The following is a 19,890-nucleotide window of genomic DNA, read 5'->3' on the forward strand; positions in this document are numbered from 1 at the left end:
GGAGAGCTGCATCAAAGCAGTCTCAGGACTGAAGACCACAACAACAATGGGGACAGAATATTCTAGTTCATATGTATCTGGAGTGAAAAGTTTTTACTGTTGCCAATTTATATCCGATGTGGATTATTTTTCAGTGTAACAGCATAGCCTATATCACAAAGACATAGAATAACAGATTAGTACTAAAGGTAGGCGGAATATGTGTCTGGAATTATGCTTTGGATCCAGATTAATTTTCTTCTTTTGAGATCATAACTTTTACAGGAAAAAAGTACTAGTGACAGTTGAACTGTTGGTGAAGATATTTAAACATAAAATTACTGAACTTGTCTCTTTTCAGCAGCTGGAAATTTAATGAAATGGAGTTCAAAACAGTAACCAATTATTATGCATCTGTATAACCTTTGTGTTGGTGTTCTGCAATCACATCTTGTTTCTTATTGAACATAACATGGTTAGACAGCCATCCTGGCAATGCCAAATTTTTCGTAAAAAAACAATAAATAAAAATATTAAATAACTATTTTACAAAAGATTCTCATTATTTTATTACACATAATTGTATGTCACTTACGAGTTATATCAAGACACTGTTTTGCTTAATTTACGCAATAAAATTGTTTACACAAAAGCATTGTAATATGGAGCACTGTAATATGTATAAAGCCCATTGACTTATATGATTATCCCAGAACTGACTAACAGATTTGGTGCAACGCAAGTTTAAAATGTGTAGTAAGATTGCACTGTAAACCACATACACAGTTCATTATACAAAAGCTATTCACTGTACTTTTCAAGTTAACATCAAATCACACTCTGCCACTGGCATATTAAATAAAAGCATACTTTTCACCACATGTGAAAACATATTTTGTAATTTTCTTACAGTTTCTGATGAAACATTTTTATGCCTCACAGTGATGAGCTGATATTTTGTTGGAAGTTTTCGTTGGCAATTCGAATGAGGTCGGCAAATGTGGCAAATCACCATCCTGGAGTTGTATTTGCTAACCTTCGCATACGGCTGAAAATAAAAACATTATTGATAGAGGTCATTGTAGCACTGAAATAATATCTATAACAATTTCACATTACATTCTGAATAAATTATATGCTAGTGATCTTCTGAAGTTCCCTTTGAGTGTTACTTGAATTGACTATCTGAAGACAGCTTTACTGGTTGAAGTTCAGCAATTCTAACTTCTTATTAAAAAGTACAATTTTCTAATGACTTACTCATATCTTCACGAATAGAAACTTCTGGAATGTAATGTTATAGACGAATGCTGCAGACTATATGGGTAGATTGAATTACTAATGAAGAACACTCAATCAAATTGGGGAGAAACATAATTTATGGCTCAAATCAACCAAAACAAAGATCAGTTGATAGGGCACATCTTGCGGCTTGTGACACGCACGCACACATGTGCTGTGTATGGTGTGGGTGCTGGGAGTAACAATTGTTGAGGGAGGCCAAAGCTCGACTAAAACAGTTTCAAATTGATGTATGTTGTAGCAGCTGTGCAGAGATGAAAAGATTTGCTCGTGACAGACCACAGTGGGAATCTTCAGATTTAAAACAATGATGACAACACAGATATCTGGACGGATATTTTAAAGAGTGTGTGTGTGTTACAATATGCATCCAATAGATATAGTCAATGTTCAAATTTTCAGCAGTTATGATTAAACCACGTACACCAAGCATGACATTTCTGCAAACCACCAACTCTCGGGGCTTCCTGGGCCCCTGAATATAGTATGCTATGTGTTCAAAGGTTGGTAAGAAGGGACATTTACTGCAGACTAAGGTAATTATAGATATAAGTGATTAATCTAAATCATCTGAACTATACATAATACAATGACAATGGTGAAACCCAAGCTGATCGTATAGTTAAAATGAACTTCCTCTAAAAACAGACTAATATGCATGCTTGCCACTAAACAAAAGCCAAAGTTTTAAAATTCATGTTCAAGAAATCATTCACACAAAAGAATTGTACAAACATATCGCTATTTGATCATCGGACAGACTTTCCAAGGTTGCCATAAGTTTCTCCAAGTGAAATTCCCTGATATTTCATTAATTTCCAGACAAGTTTCAGCATTTTCCCATAAAAATTTTGAGATTTCAAGGTTGAGTAAAGACATTAGGTGACAAAAAAAATTTAAATTTTTTGTAATTAACTGTTTTTAGATGGAGAAAGCAAGCCAAATGGTATGTGTGTTTCATTAAGACAAGACCACTGATGTTATTTTATTTCAATTGGTGATAAAAATATTTCCTTGGAGTTGCAAGACAGATTTAAAATACCTTCACTGAGTTCAGAAATAACATCAGAAAAAAATAGGCCTCTTGAAAGAAGTGTATAAGGCAGGAAAGAGTTGTGTAAACCAGCACTATAGGTGACCGCCAATAAAATGTTAGTTCTACTATATTTTTTATTGTCAGTTTTTATCCACTGTGTTATGTCTATTATTTTAGAGGAATTGTGTGTTCACCTGCTTAGCTGAGTGGTAACATATCTGCCTACCATGTAGTGGGCCCGGGTTCGATTCCCGGCCGAGTTGGAGATTTTCTCCACTCATGGACTGGGTGTTGTGTTGTCATCATCATTTCATGGTCACCAACACACAAGCTGCCCAATGTGGTGTCATCTGACCAAAGACTTGCAACCCGGCTGCCGAACTTCCCCGGATAGGGCCTCCTGGCCATCAATGCCACACAATCATTTCATTTTACAGGTATTGTGTGATTTGCCTTTCGAGAAATATAAGAGTGAACAGTGTACAAACTGCCAGCGATTGCCACCATTTTCTTCATCTTATCGTGCACTTTCTAATATATGAACTATTTTCAAAAGTGCGAAAATGAACTAGAATAAATAAAATGTCTATAAAATGCCGCACTGTAAAATGTACTTGCAGTGAGGCAGTCATGAAATCCATCACCCATGGTCTCTGGCATGCCGAGGAGCACCGCTGTCCTGGGTCCATTGATAAACCATGAAAATCTGCTGCATTATGTCACACACAAACAGACCCGGCCTGCAGACAGATTGGTGAGACTAGATCTGATGGGCTGGGCCTGCACATTAGTGGGAAACGATGGGCTTCAGATCAGCAGGCCCGATCCATTGGAGATACCCGCAGAAATGGCCTGTCATGGAGGTCCACTTATGTGACCAGCTATTCACGTGTCACAGACACCATGTTGATGAAGTAAGACCGTAGGGATCAATCCAGCAACAGATAACTTGTGCGAATACTCTGAGAATCAATGCTATTGAGGGCAGGTAACAACTCACCGTGAAGGTGACTTCTAAGCCGCAGATAGGCACGTAGGAAAAGCAATCACACTCTCATAACTAGATTTTCAATCACAGCCTTTGTCAGAAAATGCGTGCAGACACACTTTCACATAATCACTGAGACACAACTCATACACACATGAACACCATCTCTGGCCACTGTATCAACAGTTTCTGAGAATCCGATACAAACAAACCACTCCTCACACCTCCCCGCCTCTCGTTGGCAGCTGCTAGGCTAGCAGCAAGAAGAGGTGGCAGCACTGACGGCAAACTGAGGCAGTGGTAGGAAGGGAAGAAGCATTAAGAATGAGAGAGTAGGGAAGCAGTGCATGTACTCAGCTGCACCCAGTCTACAATGACTATGAAATCTCAGTAAACAAAACATTTCACCTACTGAGGCAAAAACGAGATTTTTCCAGTGTGTTTTTCCTACCCCAAATTTCCCTGTCACATTTGAAATTTCCTGATTTCTAGAACTTGTGGCAACCCTGCTCTCATAAGAACAACATAGTAATACACTCCTAGTGTAGAGAAGCAACTGAAAGATTTGAAAGCAAATAAGAAGCAACTGAAAGATTTGAAAGCAAATAAATGACCAGGTCCAGATGGAATCCCAGTTCAATTTTACAAAGAGTACTCCAAAGCACTGGTTCCTTACCACACTTGCATTTATCATGAATCTCTCACCCAGCACAAAGTCCTGAGCAACTGGAAAAAGGTGTAGGTGACTCCAGTATATAAGAAGGGCAAAAGAACTGACTTGAAAAATTATAGACCAATATCCATAACTTCTGTTTGATGCAGAGTCTTTGAATGTATGATCAGTTTGAATATAATAAACTTCCTTGAGACTGAGAAGCTTATGTCCATGGATTGGCATGGTTTTAGAAGGCATTACTTATGAAAAACAGCTTGTCCATTTCTTACACGATGTACTGCAAACTACTGATGAAGGGCAACAGGCAGATTCCACATTTCTAGATTTCCATAAAGCATGACACAGTGCTCCACTGCAGGCTGTTAATGAAGGTACAAGCATATGGAACAAGTCCACAGACACGTGAGTGACTCGAAGACTTCTTACGCAACAGAACCCAGTATATTGTCGTTGACAGCAAGTGTTCATCGGAGGCAAGTGTATCGTCAGGAGTGCCCGAGGGAAGTGTTGATAGGACCACTGTTGTTCTCTATAAACATAAATGATTGGTGGACATTGCGGGCAGCAACCTGCGGTTGTTTACTGATGATGCCATGGTGTAAGGTAAGGTGTCAAAGTTGAGTGACTGTAGGAAGATACAAGAAGACTTCAACAAAATTTCCAGTTGGTGTGATGAAGGGCAGGCAGCCCTAAACCTGTAATGTTCTGCTTGATACTGTCGAGTCGTAATCTGGGCGTAACTCTGCAAAGTGATACGAGATAGAATGAGCATAAGATATGTGGTAGGGAAAGCGAATGGTTGACTTCAAATTAATTGGAGAATTTTAGGAAAGAGTGGTTTACCTGTAAAGGAGACCATATATAGGACACTGGTGCAACCTATTCTGAGAACTGCTAGAGTGTTTGGATTCCATACCTGGTCAGGTTGAAAGAAGACACTGAAGCAATTCAGAGACGAGCTGATGCTGGTAAGTTTGAGCAACACGGAAGTGTTCTGCAGGTGCTTTAGGGACTCAAAGGGGAATCCCTGGAGGGAAGGTGACGTTCTTTTTAATTGAGAAAATTTAGAAAGCCGGCATTTGAAGCTGACCGCTGAATGATTCTACTGCAGCCAACATACACTGCGCATTAAGGACCATGAAGATAAGATACGAGTAATTAGGGCTCATAAGGAGCCAAACAAACAGCCGTTTTTCCTTCGCTCTGTTTGTCAGTAGAACAGGAAAGGAAATGACTAGTAGTTCAGCATAGTACCCTCTGCCTAGCGCCATATAGTTGCTTGATAAGTATCTATGTAGATGTACAAGAGATCGGCGATAACTGTGACAATGTGCAGTTCTGTTGTAGGTTGCTACCCTGCTGGAGGTACGTGGGGCTTGTTTCCCCACACTGCTCCCTCTCCTCTTGTGGCGACCAAACTTCTAGCTTGTTTAAGCTTGCGACCATCTGCCACTATCGCCTGTAGTGTCCAAACTCTATGCTGTAGCGATTGGAAAACAGAATCTATAATAAATAACCAGAGCCACTTCCTCATCCCCTCAAACCCAGAACCTCCCACAGAAGAACCCCAAAAGTGTCCCACTTGTGACAGGATACTTAACGGGACTGGATCAGACTCTGAATGTGGATCTCCACCAGGCATACAACTTCCTCGAATCCTGCCCTGAAATGAGATCCATCCTTCATGAAATCCTCCCCACTCCACCAAGAGTGTCTTTCCGCCGTCCACTTAACCTTCGTAACCTCTTGGTTCATCCTTATGAAATCTCCAAACCACCTTCCCTACCCTCTGACTCCTACCCTTGTAGCCGTCCCCAGTGTAAAACCTGTCCCATGCACCCTCCCACGACCACCTACTCCAGTCCTGTAGCCCGGAAGGTGTACACGATCAAAGGCAGAGCCATGTGTGAAAGCACCCACGTGATTTCCCAACTGACATGCCTACACCGTGAAGCTTTCTATGTGGGAATGACCAGCAACAAACTGTCCATTCGCATGAATGGACACAGGCAGACAGTGTTTGTTGGTAATGAGGATCACACTGTGGCTAAACATGCCTTGGTGCACAGCACAGTGTTACACCGTCCGGGTTATCTGGATACTTCCCATTGACACCAACCTATCAGAACTCCGGAGATGGAACTTGCCCTTCAATATATTCTCTCTTTCCGTTACCCACCAGGCCTCAACCTCCGCTAATTTCAAGTTGCCGCCGCTCGTACATCACCTGTCATTCAACAACATCTTTGCCTCTGTACTTCCGCCTCGACTGACATCTCTACCCAAACTCTTTGCCTTTACATATATGTGTGTGTGTGTGTGTGTGTGTGTGTGTGTGTGTGTGTGTGTGGGCGCGTTGTAAGTCTTTCCGCTCCCTGGATTGGAATGACTCCTTACCCTCTCCCTTAAAACCCACATCCTTTTGTCTTTCCCTCTCCTTCCCTCTTTCCTGATGAAGCAACCTTGGGTTGCAAAAGCATAAAATTTGTGTGTGTGTGTGTGTGTGTGTGTGTGTGTGTGTTTTATTGTGTCTCATCAGCGTTTTCCCGTTTCTAAGTTACAGCATCTTTGTTTTTATATATATTGACTTACCAAACGAAAGTGCTGGTAGGTTGATAGACACACAAACATAGACACAAAATTCTAGCTTTCGCAACCAATGGTTGCTTCATCAAGAGAGAGGGAAGGAGAGGGAAAGACGAAAGGATGTGGGTTTTAAGGGAGAGGGTAAGGAGCCATTCCAATCCCGGGAGCGGAAAGACTTACCTTAGGCGGAAAAAAGGACAGTTATACACTCGTGCACACACACACATATCCATCTGCACATACACAGACACAAGCAGACATTTGTAAAGGCAAAGAGTTTCGGCAGAGATGTCAGTTAAGGCGGAAGTACATAGGCAAAGATGTTGTTGAATGACAGGTGAGGTATGAGCGGCGGCAACTTGAAATTAGCGGAGGTTGAGGCCTGGCGGGTAACGAGAAGAGAGGATATACTGAAGGGCAAAGTATGATAGATGATTGTAACAATTGAAACCGGTAGACAATAAATGAAATTGTACAACTGACTGCAAAAATATGCTTTTTTCAACATTCTGAATGTCTACAAGACTCAGAAGGCAGTAAATATCTGTACGTGATATCCACCTGAGTGTCAGTGCCTATTACTTTCCGAGTCTTGTAGACACACAGAGTGAGCTGGGAGACAAATGGTGGTTTATTCCAAGTACACAAAATGGTCAAAGTGTTCAACACAGTCATGGATTGTCACAACGATGAAAAAATACAAGTATACGGAATATCAAACCAGTTCTGTGATGGGCTTGAAGAGTTTCTGGCGAATAATACAAACCAGTTCTGTGATGGGCTTGAAGAGTTTCTGGCGAATAATAAAGCACAGCATGTTATTTCTCATAGAGATAAGTCTTGAGACAAAAACTATCTTTGGGCAGGCCCTAGTATTACAAAACCACTACCAAACACAATAAATATAAATGATGTAGTGGATGACATTGAAAACTCCGCAAGTCTGTTCAAGCATGATGTTGTAAACAGGAAAGTCACAATAATAGAAAATCACAGCAAAATGCAGGAAGAACTCCAGATGATTGGCACTTGGTGCAAGAACTGCAAACTGACTCTCAACATGAACAATTACAACACACTGTGCATAAATAGACAGAAAGTGTTACTGTTGCTTTATTCACTACTGTTGAACAGTCGCTGGAACCTGTCACATAAATAAAATAATGGGGAATATGTGTACACATACACCTAATCATAAGAATGGGCAGATGCTAGACTGGACTTCATTACAAAAATCTTCAGAAACTACAGATCATCCACAAACAAGAATCCTTGTTCAAACTGTACTGGACTGTTGCTCCTGTGTCTGGGACCCTAATCATGTAGGCTTGACAGAGGGAATGAAGGAGATCACTGGTTCATTTGCTATGTAGGAAAGCATCATGGAGATAGTAATCCAATTCCTGTGGCAGATGCTACATGGGAGGTGGTGTGCATCACAGTATGGTTTACTGCTAAAATTCTGGAAGTTTATGTTTGAAGAAGAGTCATCAAAATACTGCACCATTATTTATTTACATGTCAAGTTCCGTAGGATCAAATTGAGGAACAAATCCCCAATGTCATGGAAAGTGTCAGTACACAAAATTACAACATTAAAGTAATAAAAGATAAAAATAAAATGTTTATGAACCAAAAAAAAGGGCCAAGCAATAAGTTTAAGTAAACACAATCAACAATACAACAAGAACCAGTTAAATTTTTCAAGGAACTCCTCGACAGAATAGAAGGAGTGACCCGTTAGGAAACTCTTCAGTTTCAATTTGAAAGCGCATGGATTACTGCTAAGATTTTTGAATTCTAGTGGTAACTTATTGAAAATGCAGCAATATACTGCCTACTTCATATACCCCATGATAAGACATAAAATTAGAGATTCAAGCAGACACTGAGGCTTCTTAACGGTCATTCTTCCCACGCACAGTTCACGACTGGAACAGGAATGGAGGAGGGACATATGTGTGCCGCTGGTACATGGAGTACCTTTCACTATACTGTAAAACAGTATTCACAGTATACATGTACATGTTTCATCACAAGTTCATTCAGTAAGTGTAAAACATAACATAAATGTCCATCCAACTCAAGTATCAGATACTAGAACTACTATGAGCTCCTGAAGAAGTTCCATGTGAAATTTCTGGAAAGGACATTCCCAGACAAGTCGTGTTATTTCCTCCAACATACATGTTGCAATGTTACTATGACAGAAAAAAAATCAGACGAAATCGAGTTCATATGGAGCCTCATCATGTGTTGTAAGGGAGAAAATGACAGTGATCCTTAAGAAACCAATATTGTACACCAGGTATTACTAAAGTACATCATGGGCACAATTCCACACAGATTCAAAATTTGGGTACTATAGTTTTTCGTATTGCTGTGCCTAAGTAAACTCATACAGATAGAAGCTGCACTGAACCTAAACTAGTATCAACAGCTACAACCCATTATCTGCTACGTTTTCTTGAAAGACATTACGAATGCACCATCACAAACCAGAATCAATTTTATTTCCATTGACTTTTTCCGTGGGTTAAGTGCCAGACTATGAACTGAGACGTACAGGTTTCTATACCTGTACGTTCTATTTTTTTCCGATTTATTGCTTGTTTCTCACCTTGGGCAATGATTTTTCAATGTGAAAAATACCAAGTAGTATTACGGTCTGGAGACCAAGGCCCATGCCCCTATGACTGATTCGCTAAACCAGGTCAAAAGTTAGAGGAAGGGGAGGGCATATCAGCTCAAACAGAAAAACGCCTACCAAAGCTTTGCTAGTTTTCAAACCAACCTTGAGGTTTGGGACACCTTTACTCAATATTACGTAACACTGTTTGTCTAAACCTCAACTATTTACAAAAGGATTTACGGTATTTCACCTGTTAAGTGATTTTAAGTATCACTACTCAGAAAGCCCTGTATGTAAGACATGTTATCAAGACTACACAACAAGAAATTTGACATTCCTCGTAATTTGGTGTTTTTCCCAGATATCTCACACAAGCATATGAACACTACTTGTGTATGGTTTAGATACTTTACCTATATTTGAATACGGGATGATTTTATATTAAGCTTCCCTACCCTGTGGCTCCTACCCTTGTAACCGCCCCCGGTGTAAAACCTGTCCCATGCACCCTCCCACCACCACCTACTCCAGTCCTGTAACCCAGAAGTTGTACACGATCAAAGGCAGAGCCACGTGTGAAAGCACCCACGTGATTTACCAACTGACCTGCCTATACTGTGACGCTTTCTATGTGGGAATGACCAGCAACAAACTGTCCATTCGCATGAATGGACACAGGCAGACAGTGTTTGTTGGTAATGAGGATCACCCTGTGGCTAAACGTTCCTTGGTGCACGGCCAGCACATCTTGGCACAGTGTTACACCATCCGGTTTATCTGGATACTTCCCACTAACACCAACCTGTCAGAACTCCGGAGATGGGAACTTGCCCTTCAGTGTATCCTCTCTTCTCGTTATCCGCCAGGCCTCAACCTCCGCTAATTCAAGTTGCCGCCGCTCATACCTCACCTGTCTTTCAACAACATCTTTGCCTCTGTACTCCCGCCTCGACTGACATCTCTGCCCAAACTCTTTGTCTTTAAATATGTCTGCTTGTGTCTGTGTATGTGTGGATGGATATGTGTGTGTGTGTGTGTGTGTGTGTGTGCGCGTGAGAGTATACCTGTCCTTTTTTCCCCCTAAGGTAAGTCTTTCCAATCCTGGGATTGGAATGACTCCTTACCCTCTCCCTTAAAACCCACATCCTTTCGTCTTTCCCTCTCCTTCCCTCTTTCCTGATGAAGCAACCGTTGGTTGCGAAAGCTTGAATTTTGTGTGCATGTTTGTGTTTGTTTGTGTGTCTATCAACCTGCCAGTGCTTTCATTTGGTAAGTCACATCATCTTTGTTTTTAGATATATTTTTCCCACGTGGAATGTTTCCCTCTATTATATTCAAATCAAAAACTAAGAAAGACAGCAATATAAATTTCTGTAAGTGAAGAAGAATAGCTGACGTAATACTAAGAACCTATTAAACTTCAAGACAGAGAAAGGTCACTATAGAATTCTGTCATCTAGAAAGCAACATCTCTCAGAATTTCCGAAGGAAGACATTAGGCACAAATGTTCCATATAAAAAATCTACTTATATCAAACAATGCCTATCCACATGATGTAAGCAATGTCTTGAACAGCACATATGCTTAGTATGTCATCCACTGAACATGTGTAGTGTATCATTTGGATACTTTGTTCAGCATGGTCCTCCGCAACCAATAATCTTTGACATTCTCTGGAACATGCTCCTCCCCACCCCCCACCACACACACACACACAAATATCTATCCAAGACCTGTTTGGTAGTTGCAAACCATAATAAACTCTCAAAGATGGAGTTCAAGTACAGTTCTGTAATCATAATCTGTGGTTTGCATTTCATTTCATGACAAATATACTTTCTGGAGCTGTTAGCTTCACAAACATTAGTGTTTTTCCTAATTTTTATCTGGGTAAGCAGAAGGACAAAATACCATACAAGTTACAAATCAATAGTAGGGGAGGTATTCCAACACTTTTATTGGTCACAAATTGCTGAAAGCTAGCATTATGTTAAAGAGATGCTAGTAGTTTTCTCACTATAACGTGCAACAACGGACCAGCAACTTTCTGAGGAACTCCTTGTAACAGAGCCTCTATGAAGTTTAAGGAGGTAGGTGACTGTTAGCTTTTAGTAAATCTGGAGGTGTGCTCAAACAGCTTAACTACACTAGCACTTTCCTATATAAACATAAATGTCTGTGTGTGGTACTGTTTTAATATCTCATGCAGAATGGACATTCAAATAAAATTTTTGCCCAGTATTCAGTGTGTAAAAGAAAATTTTTAAAAATCTTTATTAGATATGACTGACAAAAATGAACTGAAAGTGAGTTACAATTATTAAGTTTATGTGCCAGTTAGTTTTCAGTAGCATGTGATATTTTTTAGAACTCTGGAGCCTGCAGAAATATACATCATATAGAATTCCTACTCACTTCAACATTCATTCTTTGTTTTTATAATGAAATCAGGTAGATATGATGGATAACAGACACTGCATGAAGTTAACACAATTTTGCTAATAGTAGCTATGACACAGGTAAATAAAATTTTTGCAGCTTCTGTATAAGAAAATTTTGGAATCCAGTCTTCGACGATTTCACTGAAGCTACAAGCAAACTGAAGTTAAAGAGAAATACAGTTCAAGGGAAAAAACTGTCACATTATATTACAGTATAAGCAGATCCTAAGTCAAAAACCTGAATAGTTATGTACATAGTAAAGAAGATAACCATTTCATACTCATTTAAGATATTTATTTCTTGTGAAATGTTTGTCAAGTATCAGTTTAGATGCTAATATACAGTCTCTGTAAGAAATATAAAAGTAAGGCGTAATTAGTCTTCTTAATAAAGATTGGCTAATTGCTCCAAGGAATTAACTGTGAACCACTGTGAAATAAATTTTAAATTCTAAGGCTACAAATAAACAAAATGTAGATGACAAAGCTATGAGTTACATACCGTGTATTTCTGTCTTGATCTCTTATCTTCTTCTCCATCTCTGCATCCGTCAATGTTTCTAGAAAAGGTGCCCATTGGTCTGCCTCTGATGGTGGTCGGAATGGAACTTCAACTGTGGGCAAAGGGGCTTCGCTGCAAAGGATAAACGCAGATATAATAGAATGCCTTCATAATTACAGTGTCCCAGCCTGATAACTAAATGGTAGAAACAAACTACTGAAAATTAATAAACGTAACAATATTAGAGAAGGAAAGTTGTTACCATATAGCGAAGATGCTGAGTCGCGATAGGCACAACAAATGCAACTTGCACATACGTGTGTGTGTGTGTGTGTGTGTGTGTGTGTATTGCTGACAAAGGCCTTAATGGCCGAAAGCTGTCATTGTGTCAATCTTTTTGTTGTGCCTATAGCGACTCAAGCATCTCAGCTGTATGGTGAGTAGCAACTTTCCTTCTCTAATATTGTTACATTCCATCCTGGATTTTCCATTGTTTGAAAATTAACAAATATCATCTACTGAAGGTTTTATAGTTGAACAGTTTACACATGTTCACATTTTTAAAAAGAAGCCAAATCTCTGAACTATAAATTCATGTACAAATTATTTAAATATGATGATAATCGTTTAAAATTCATTTGTTCAGAGCACATTTTTGGTGCATTGCTATGCTTGGAGCATGGAAATAAAAAGAAAGGTAATGCTTCCCACAGTAATTAAATACGAAATTTCTTTTATAATCTGAAGGCAATCCCCCCCCCCCGGCCATTACTTACAAGATTTTAGATGTTAAATCTTTTATCTTTACCATTTAACATTTTCTAATAATTACCCTGTAAAGATTAAAATATTTTCAAACTCACCATGAACTTTAAAAGGCGACTGCTGACAGGAATCAATGGATTTCACTGTCACTGACGAGATGCACTTGCTATTTTAGAAATGAGATGGTATACTTTTGCCAATATGATCCGCTCACTGCCTAAGATCAAATGAGATACGTGAGAAATGAACATTTTCAGGTAAGCCGATCATGTCTCCTGCCTCTGCACAGTCACCATAATTCTCATCTTGTTGTAATCACCATGTTCTTGTATTATCTTTATTATGTTGTACTCTGCCACCTTGTACTACTGCTGTTATTACCAATTATTATCTCTGTCAATCATTTCCAGTGATATGTAGCAAAACACTGCATTTTTTCTCTTCTCTATTTCTGCCATTGTCAGTTATTTTGCTCCTCAAAACTCTTCTAATTTTAATGTCTCATTTTAACTATGACTCTCTCAGCATCAGCTGACTAATTCAACTACATTCCTCTTTTTTTCTGTTCATCTTATAATCTCTTCCCAAGGTAAAATCCCTGAGTGTGGCAAACCTCAAAATTTCTGTTTCTTCTCCCTAAGCTTTAATTTGTTTTCCAAATTTTGTCACTGTTTCCTTTATTGATTGCTCAATATACACATTGAAAAGTACGGGAGATGGGCCACAATCCTGCCTCACTCCATTCTCAACTACTGCCTCTCTTTCATGTCATTTGTTTCATAACTGCAGTCTGGTTTCTGTACATCGTGTAGATAATGCTGTGTTTCTTTTTCCCTGTCCCTGCTACCTTCAGAATTTTTAAAACATGTATTCCAGTGAACAGCATTGAAAGCCTCCTTTAATTTTAAAAATCCTATAAATAGAGGTCTGCGCCGAAATCCGCAGTAACCGTCAGCTTGCAGGGGAAAGCGTGCACGATTGTGGACATCTGCAAGTCGTTTGCAGATATCTGCAATAATTGGTCTGTACTGAAGGACAAGCTCAATCTTATTATATGCCTTTCATAAAACTTTGTTACCTGCGGTCAATGAATGAACTGGCATCACACTTCAGTTGCAATGTTTGCTGAACACTTGGAAGTCTATGGGGGTTCTTGTTATGTTTGCAAGATCTGGATACAGTGGAAGTATGTTTCTGCCATTACCTTCAGACTACAACTACTTTATCTCTAACCAAGGGACTGATCATCTAATGCACAGCCAATAGATCACAAGGCTCAACCGTGTCAGTACATTTGATTGCTCAAAGCAAGCAACACTGCTCCATGGTGTGCCTGCCCATTTAATTGTTCACAAAGGGATGTGTACTATTCTAGTGGACTATGAATTGTTGTAAGACATTTTACTGCACTTCATAATTATTTCATTTCAGAGAATGGTGAATCACTATATAGGTTCCCTGCAGAGTGCCCTGAAGAAGGATATGCACATTGTTACCATCTCCTGGCAGAAAAGAAGTGACACATTCTTCTTCTTGGTTTTGCACACTTTTAAATGTGCATTCTATTTCAATGCTATAAGCAGTAACAGAGCTCAATTAGGCAATTTCAAAGAACAACCACACTTATTCTTCAGAATTTTCATTTCATTATTTCACTCCTGTTTGTTAATCACATGTTCCATTAACTTCATTCAACATAAAACTGGAGACTATCAACATTTCTGTTTAGTATGTTTAAAAGTAAACAGTGCAATGCATGTTACAGTGAGAAGAGTAACATGTTGACATAACTTATAATTGTGGTAACTGATGTATGTTTGATAAAACAACTATGTGACAAACATTCATTCAACAGTGTGCAACATATGACAACTGGTACCATGACTTTATTTGGCTTCCCACTGCAGCCAAAACAATGCACAGAAAAGTTTGCAAATCCTATTTCAGTAATTGTAACAGCATGTTATTAATTGCTGATCATATTGAGAATATGACAGGCCATCTTGTACTACCATAATTATGGTTATCTAAAGTATGAGGCCCACGCGTAAAATATTAAAAATCAGGCACAAATTTCTCTCTCATTGAATGGCTTTCTAGATAAATAAAGAACAAATACATTTTGTACCACTCTTATATGGAAGAAGAAGAAAGACAGGGAAGAGGGGGGGGGGGGGGGGGGGGGAGTGTTTACTTGTGATACGATTGGCTTGAACTGCTTTACAAAATTTTTAATACCTGCAGATGCAAATGCTGATAAGAAACTTGTGGATGTGGATAAGGGTCTTGTGGATCCGGATAGTATTTCCCTAATCTGCACAGGCTTATAGCTATAACTTGAGTATTTTTTTCTTCTTCAATCCATCTTCTAAGTTGTGGAGTCTGTATTGCCTAGTTTCTGTACCACCTTGCATGTTTTACATTACTCAGGGATTCAAACTAATCTTCCTCAAGCTCGGATTCTGTAATTTCTTCCCATTCTTCTATAAATAATTTCTGTTGTATTTAGCAACCATGACATATTAAACTGACAGTCTGATAATACTATATGTCAGTATATGCCTTCTATGGTAATTGGAGGGTATTTCGCCTATCTCTAACATCCCACGTACCAGATGGAACAATTTCCTCATGGTCAGTTCCCTTAAGGACCTAAATAACTATGAAAGAATCCTAACTACTCCAGGTATCTGAAAATATTTAATTTTCTGTTCTAATATCATCTCTTCTGGTGTAGTCCTTCATCTTTCTTAGAAACCTCATCTTCACTGCCATTACTTTATAGAATTTCATGGACGTTTCTTTTTTAACTTTATGGTCCAATGTTCTGCTAAGCTTGGGATTTGTGCATTTTATTTTCAATATCAGGATCCAAATCAAAACTTATAGCCCAGCCTAAATAAGAGATTTGACAGACTTGTTCTAAAACTGAATTATCCAAAACAATTTTTGATCTGATTGGATATTTTCCTCGGAATGCCATTATTTTTGTTTTGTTACTAGAAATTTTAATGTTGGAATTCTTGCCAATTTCGTTCAGTTAGTATACTGATATCTGGAGGTCATCTTCATTCTTTTGAACAATAACGATCTCATCAGCGAACAAAAGTACATTCAGGTAGTCCTCATTTGTTATCTTAGTTATTTTATTTACTTTACATTTCCATTTGCGAAGAATGAAGTCAATATAGTTATTAAAATGAGGGGGTGACAGTCCACGTCCTTCGTTAATAAGATTCCTCCCTGTGTTTATTACAATGCATGTAGTTTGTAAAGACTTTTCACCACTTCTATTAGGCAGGGTGTTAAGTTTGTACAAATTTGTAATGTAATTAGGAAAAAGTCCATAAACAAATTAAGTTTATAATGTCTGCATCAATAACTGTGTGGTCAACATGGCTGACTGCTATGCAGAGAACACAGGGTCAATTTCTGGTACAACCAAGGATTTTTCTTTGGTATGTGAACTTGAATGGGATCCACCCAGCCTCGTGATGCCAAATGAATAACTCCTTGACTGAGAAGTAGCAGCTCCCAGGTCTGAAAAGCCCAGAACAGTCGAGAAAGTGGTGTGCTGATCCCATGCCCCACCACACTGCATCCACGTGGCACCAGATGACACAGAATGACGAAGTGGCTGCCTGGTATCACACTGTCCTCTGAGCCTGAGCGCATACTTAAATTTGTAAGTGATGAGTAGACGGTATACACTACAAAAGCTAACTTGTTTAGACATTCTAAATGTAAGTATCTGACATTTAGATTCACACATATGAGCCCTCTGGAGTGAGATTTTACGAGCAATGTAAGGTCTCCACGAATTTTTGTGTATGTGTAAGAACTGTGGAAATGATATCTTCACTGTACACTGAAAAGCCAAAGAAACTGATACACCTGTCTAATATCGTGTAAGGCCCCCATGAGTATGCATGGAGGAAACTGACACAATGAATCCTGAGGGCTGTCAAGAGTACAAAGGGATGGAGATCTCCTCTGAACAGCATGTTGCAAGGCATCCCAGATATGCAGAATAATGTCCATGTCTGCGTTCTTGCAGCCACTCTGTAGTAACATGTTTCCGGTCATCAACAGTTCAATGTCGGTGTTGATGGGGACAGGCAAGGCATAAAGCTTAGTGTCGAACATTCATCAAGGGTACACAGATAAGTCTTCGGCTCTTAAAGCCTCTATCGATGACATTTCTGTGAATGGTTCATACACAGACACTTGTTGATGGCCCAGCATTGAAATCTGCAGCAATTTGCATAAGCGTTGCACTTCTGTCACGCTGAATGATTCTCTTCAGTCGCGTTGGTCCCGGTCTTGCACGATCTTTTTCTGGCCACAGCGATCTCAGAGATTTGATGTTTTACCAGATTCCTGATAGTGATGGTACACTCGTGAAATGGTCACATGGGAAAATCCCCACTTTTTCACTACCTCAGAGATGCTGTGTCCCTCTACTCAAGAGTCAACTACAACACCATGTTCAAACTCACTTTTCACCTTGATAACCTGCCATCACAGCAGCGGTAACCAATCTAACAACTACGCCAGACACTTGTTGTCTTATATAGGCATTCCCGACCGCAGCACTGTGTTCTGTCTGTTTACATACATCTGTATTTCAATACGCATACCTATACCAGTTTCTTAGGCGCTTTAGTGCAGAATCAAAGTTGTTTGAAATAGTTCCTATGTATGCTCCTAAAACATGAATCATCATAGCAGTAGAATAATTGTTATTAACTGAGACAAGGATAGGAATATAATTAGTTTCTGAATGAACTGAGTGTCTTTGAATGTCTGGGTGTTTTGAGGAAGCAGTCAGAGGACAAAACTGATTCTGATTCAATACAGAGTTCCAACAAAGGGATAGATGGGACTGAGTATCAAAATGGTGCTATTAAAAAACTTACATTTGGAGGATAACAGGTTCTGTTTCAAGCACTTCTGCTACATTTTCACATAATTGGAAATTGAGGTGTCTAACATAATTCAAAAGGACAGGTACAGTTTTGGGAGCTTTCTATCCAGTATTTGAGTTTCCTTGTTGGTGCAGATGACGAAGACATTGAAGAAATGAATGATGGAATAAAAGAAGTTATTCAGACAGTTAAGGAAGACGAAAATTTAATAGTCATGGGTGGCTGGAATTCGGTAGTAGGAAAAGGGAGAGAAGAAAACGTAGCAGGTGAATATGGATTGTGGCTAAGAAATGAAAGAGGAAACCACCTGACAGAATTATGCACAGAGCACAACTTAATCATAACTCATTTCCAGGGGCAGATGTGGACTCTGACCACAATCTATTGGTTATGAGCTGTTGAGTACAACTGAAGAAACTGAAAAGAGGTGGGAATTTAAGGAGATGGGACCTGGATAAACTGACAGAACCAGAGGTTGTACAGAGTTTCAGGGAGAGCATAAGGGAACAATTGACAGGAATGGGGGAAAGAAATACAGTAGAAGAAGAATGGGTAGCTTTGAGAGATGAAGTAGTGAAGGCAACAGAGGATAAAGTAGGTAAAAAGACGAGGGCTAGTAGAAATCCTTGGGTAACAGAAGAAATATTGAATTTAATTGACGAAAGGAGACAATACAAAAATGCAGTAAATGAAGCAGGTAAAAAGGAATACAAACGTCTCAAAAATGAGATCGACAGGAAGTGCAAAATGGCTAAGCAGGGATGGCTAGAGGACAAATGTAAGGATGTAGAGGCTTATCTAACTAGGGGTAAGATAGATACTGCCTACAGGAAAATTAAAGTGACCTTTGGACAAAAGAGAACCACTTGTATGAATATCAAGAGCTTAGATGGAAACCCAGTTCTAAACAAAGAAGGGAAAGCAGAAAGGTGGAAGGAGTATATAGAGGGTCTATACGATGGTGATGTACTTGATGACAATATTATGGAAATGGAAGAGGATGTAGATGAAGATGAAATGGGAGATACAATACTGCGTGAAGAGTTTGACAGAACACTGAAAGACCTGAGTCGAAACAAGGCCCCGGGAGTAGACAACATTCCATTGGAACTACTGACGGCCTTGGGAGAGCCAGTCCTAACAAAACTCTACCATCTGGTAAGCAAGATGTATGAGACAGGTGAAATATCCTCAGACTTTAAGAAGAATATAATAATTCCAATCCCAAAGAAAGCAGGTGCTGACGTGTGAAAATTACCAAACAATCAGTTTAATACGACATGGATGCAAAATACTAACGCGAATTCTTTACAGACGAATGGAAAAATTGGTAGAAGCTGACCTCGGGGAAAATCAGTTTGGATTCCGTAGAAATGTTGGAGCACGTGAGGCCATACTGACCCTACGACTTACCTTAGAAGCTAGATTAAGGAAAGGCAAACCTACGTTTCTAGCATTTGTAGACTTAGAGAAAGCTTTTGACAATGTTGACTGGAATAATCCCTTTCAAATTCTGAAGGTGGCAGGGGTAAAATACAGGGAGCGAAAAGGTATTTACAATTTGTACAGAAACCAGACGGCAGTTACAAGAATCGAAGGACATGAAAGGGAAGCAGGGGTTGGGAAGGGAGTGAGACAGGGTTGTAGCTTATCCCCAATGTTATTCAATGTCTATATTGAGCAAGCAATGAAGGAAACAAAAGAAAAATTCGGAGTAGGTATTAAAATCCATGGAGAAGAAATAAAAACTTCGAGGTTCGCCGATGACATTGTAATTCTGTCAGAGACAGCAAAGGACTTGGAAGAGCAGTTGAACGGAATGGAAGGTGTCTTGAAAGGAGGATATAAGATGAACATCAACAAAAGCAAAACGAGGATAATGGAATGTAGTCGAATTAAGTCGGGTGATGATGAGGGAATTAGATTAGGAAATGAGACACTGAAAGTAGTAAAGGAGTTTTGCTATTTGGGGAGCAAAATAACTGATGATGGTCGAAGTAGAGAAGGTATAAAATGTAGACTGGAAATTGCAAGGAAAGCGTTTCTGAAGAAGA

The 19,890-nt window shown here is 39.3% G+C and overlaps 1 protein-coding gene across 1 annotated transcript in view; it reads right to left on the reverse strand.

The window, feature by feature from the left end:
* Nucleotides 1-517: 517 nt before the first annotated feature.
* The window catches only part of LOC124711513 (SWI/SNF-related matrix-associated actin-dependent regulator of chromatin subfamily B member 1), a 123,694-nt gene continuing 104,321 nt past the window's right edge, over nt 518-19,890 (reverse strand). Inside the window, exons 8-9 of the mRNA XM_047241628.1 lie at nt 12,144-12,275; nt 518-1,027 (exon numbers count right to left, since the gene is read on the reverse strand). Of these exons, the coding sequence (XP_047097584.1) occupies nt 988-1,027; nt 12,144-12,275 (172 nt within the window). The 3' untranslated portion in view covers nt 518-987. The remainder of the gene's footprint in view (nt 1,028-12,143; nt 12,276-19,890) is intronic.

This window comes from Schistocerca piceifrons, chromosome 8, assembly GCF_021461385.2.
Source record: "Schistocerca piceifrons isolate TAMUIC-IGC-003096 chromosome 8, iqSchPice1.1, whole genome shotgun sequence".
Classification (NCBI taxonomy): domain Eukaryota; kingdom Metazoa; phylum Arthropoda; class Insecta; order Orthoptera; family Acrididae; genus Schistocerca; species Schistocerca piceifrons.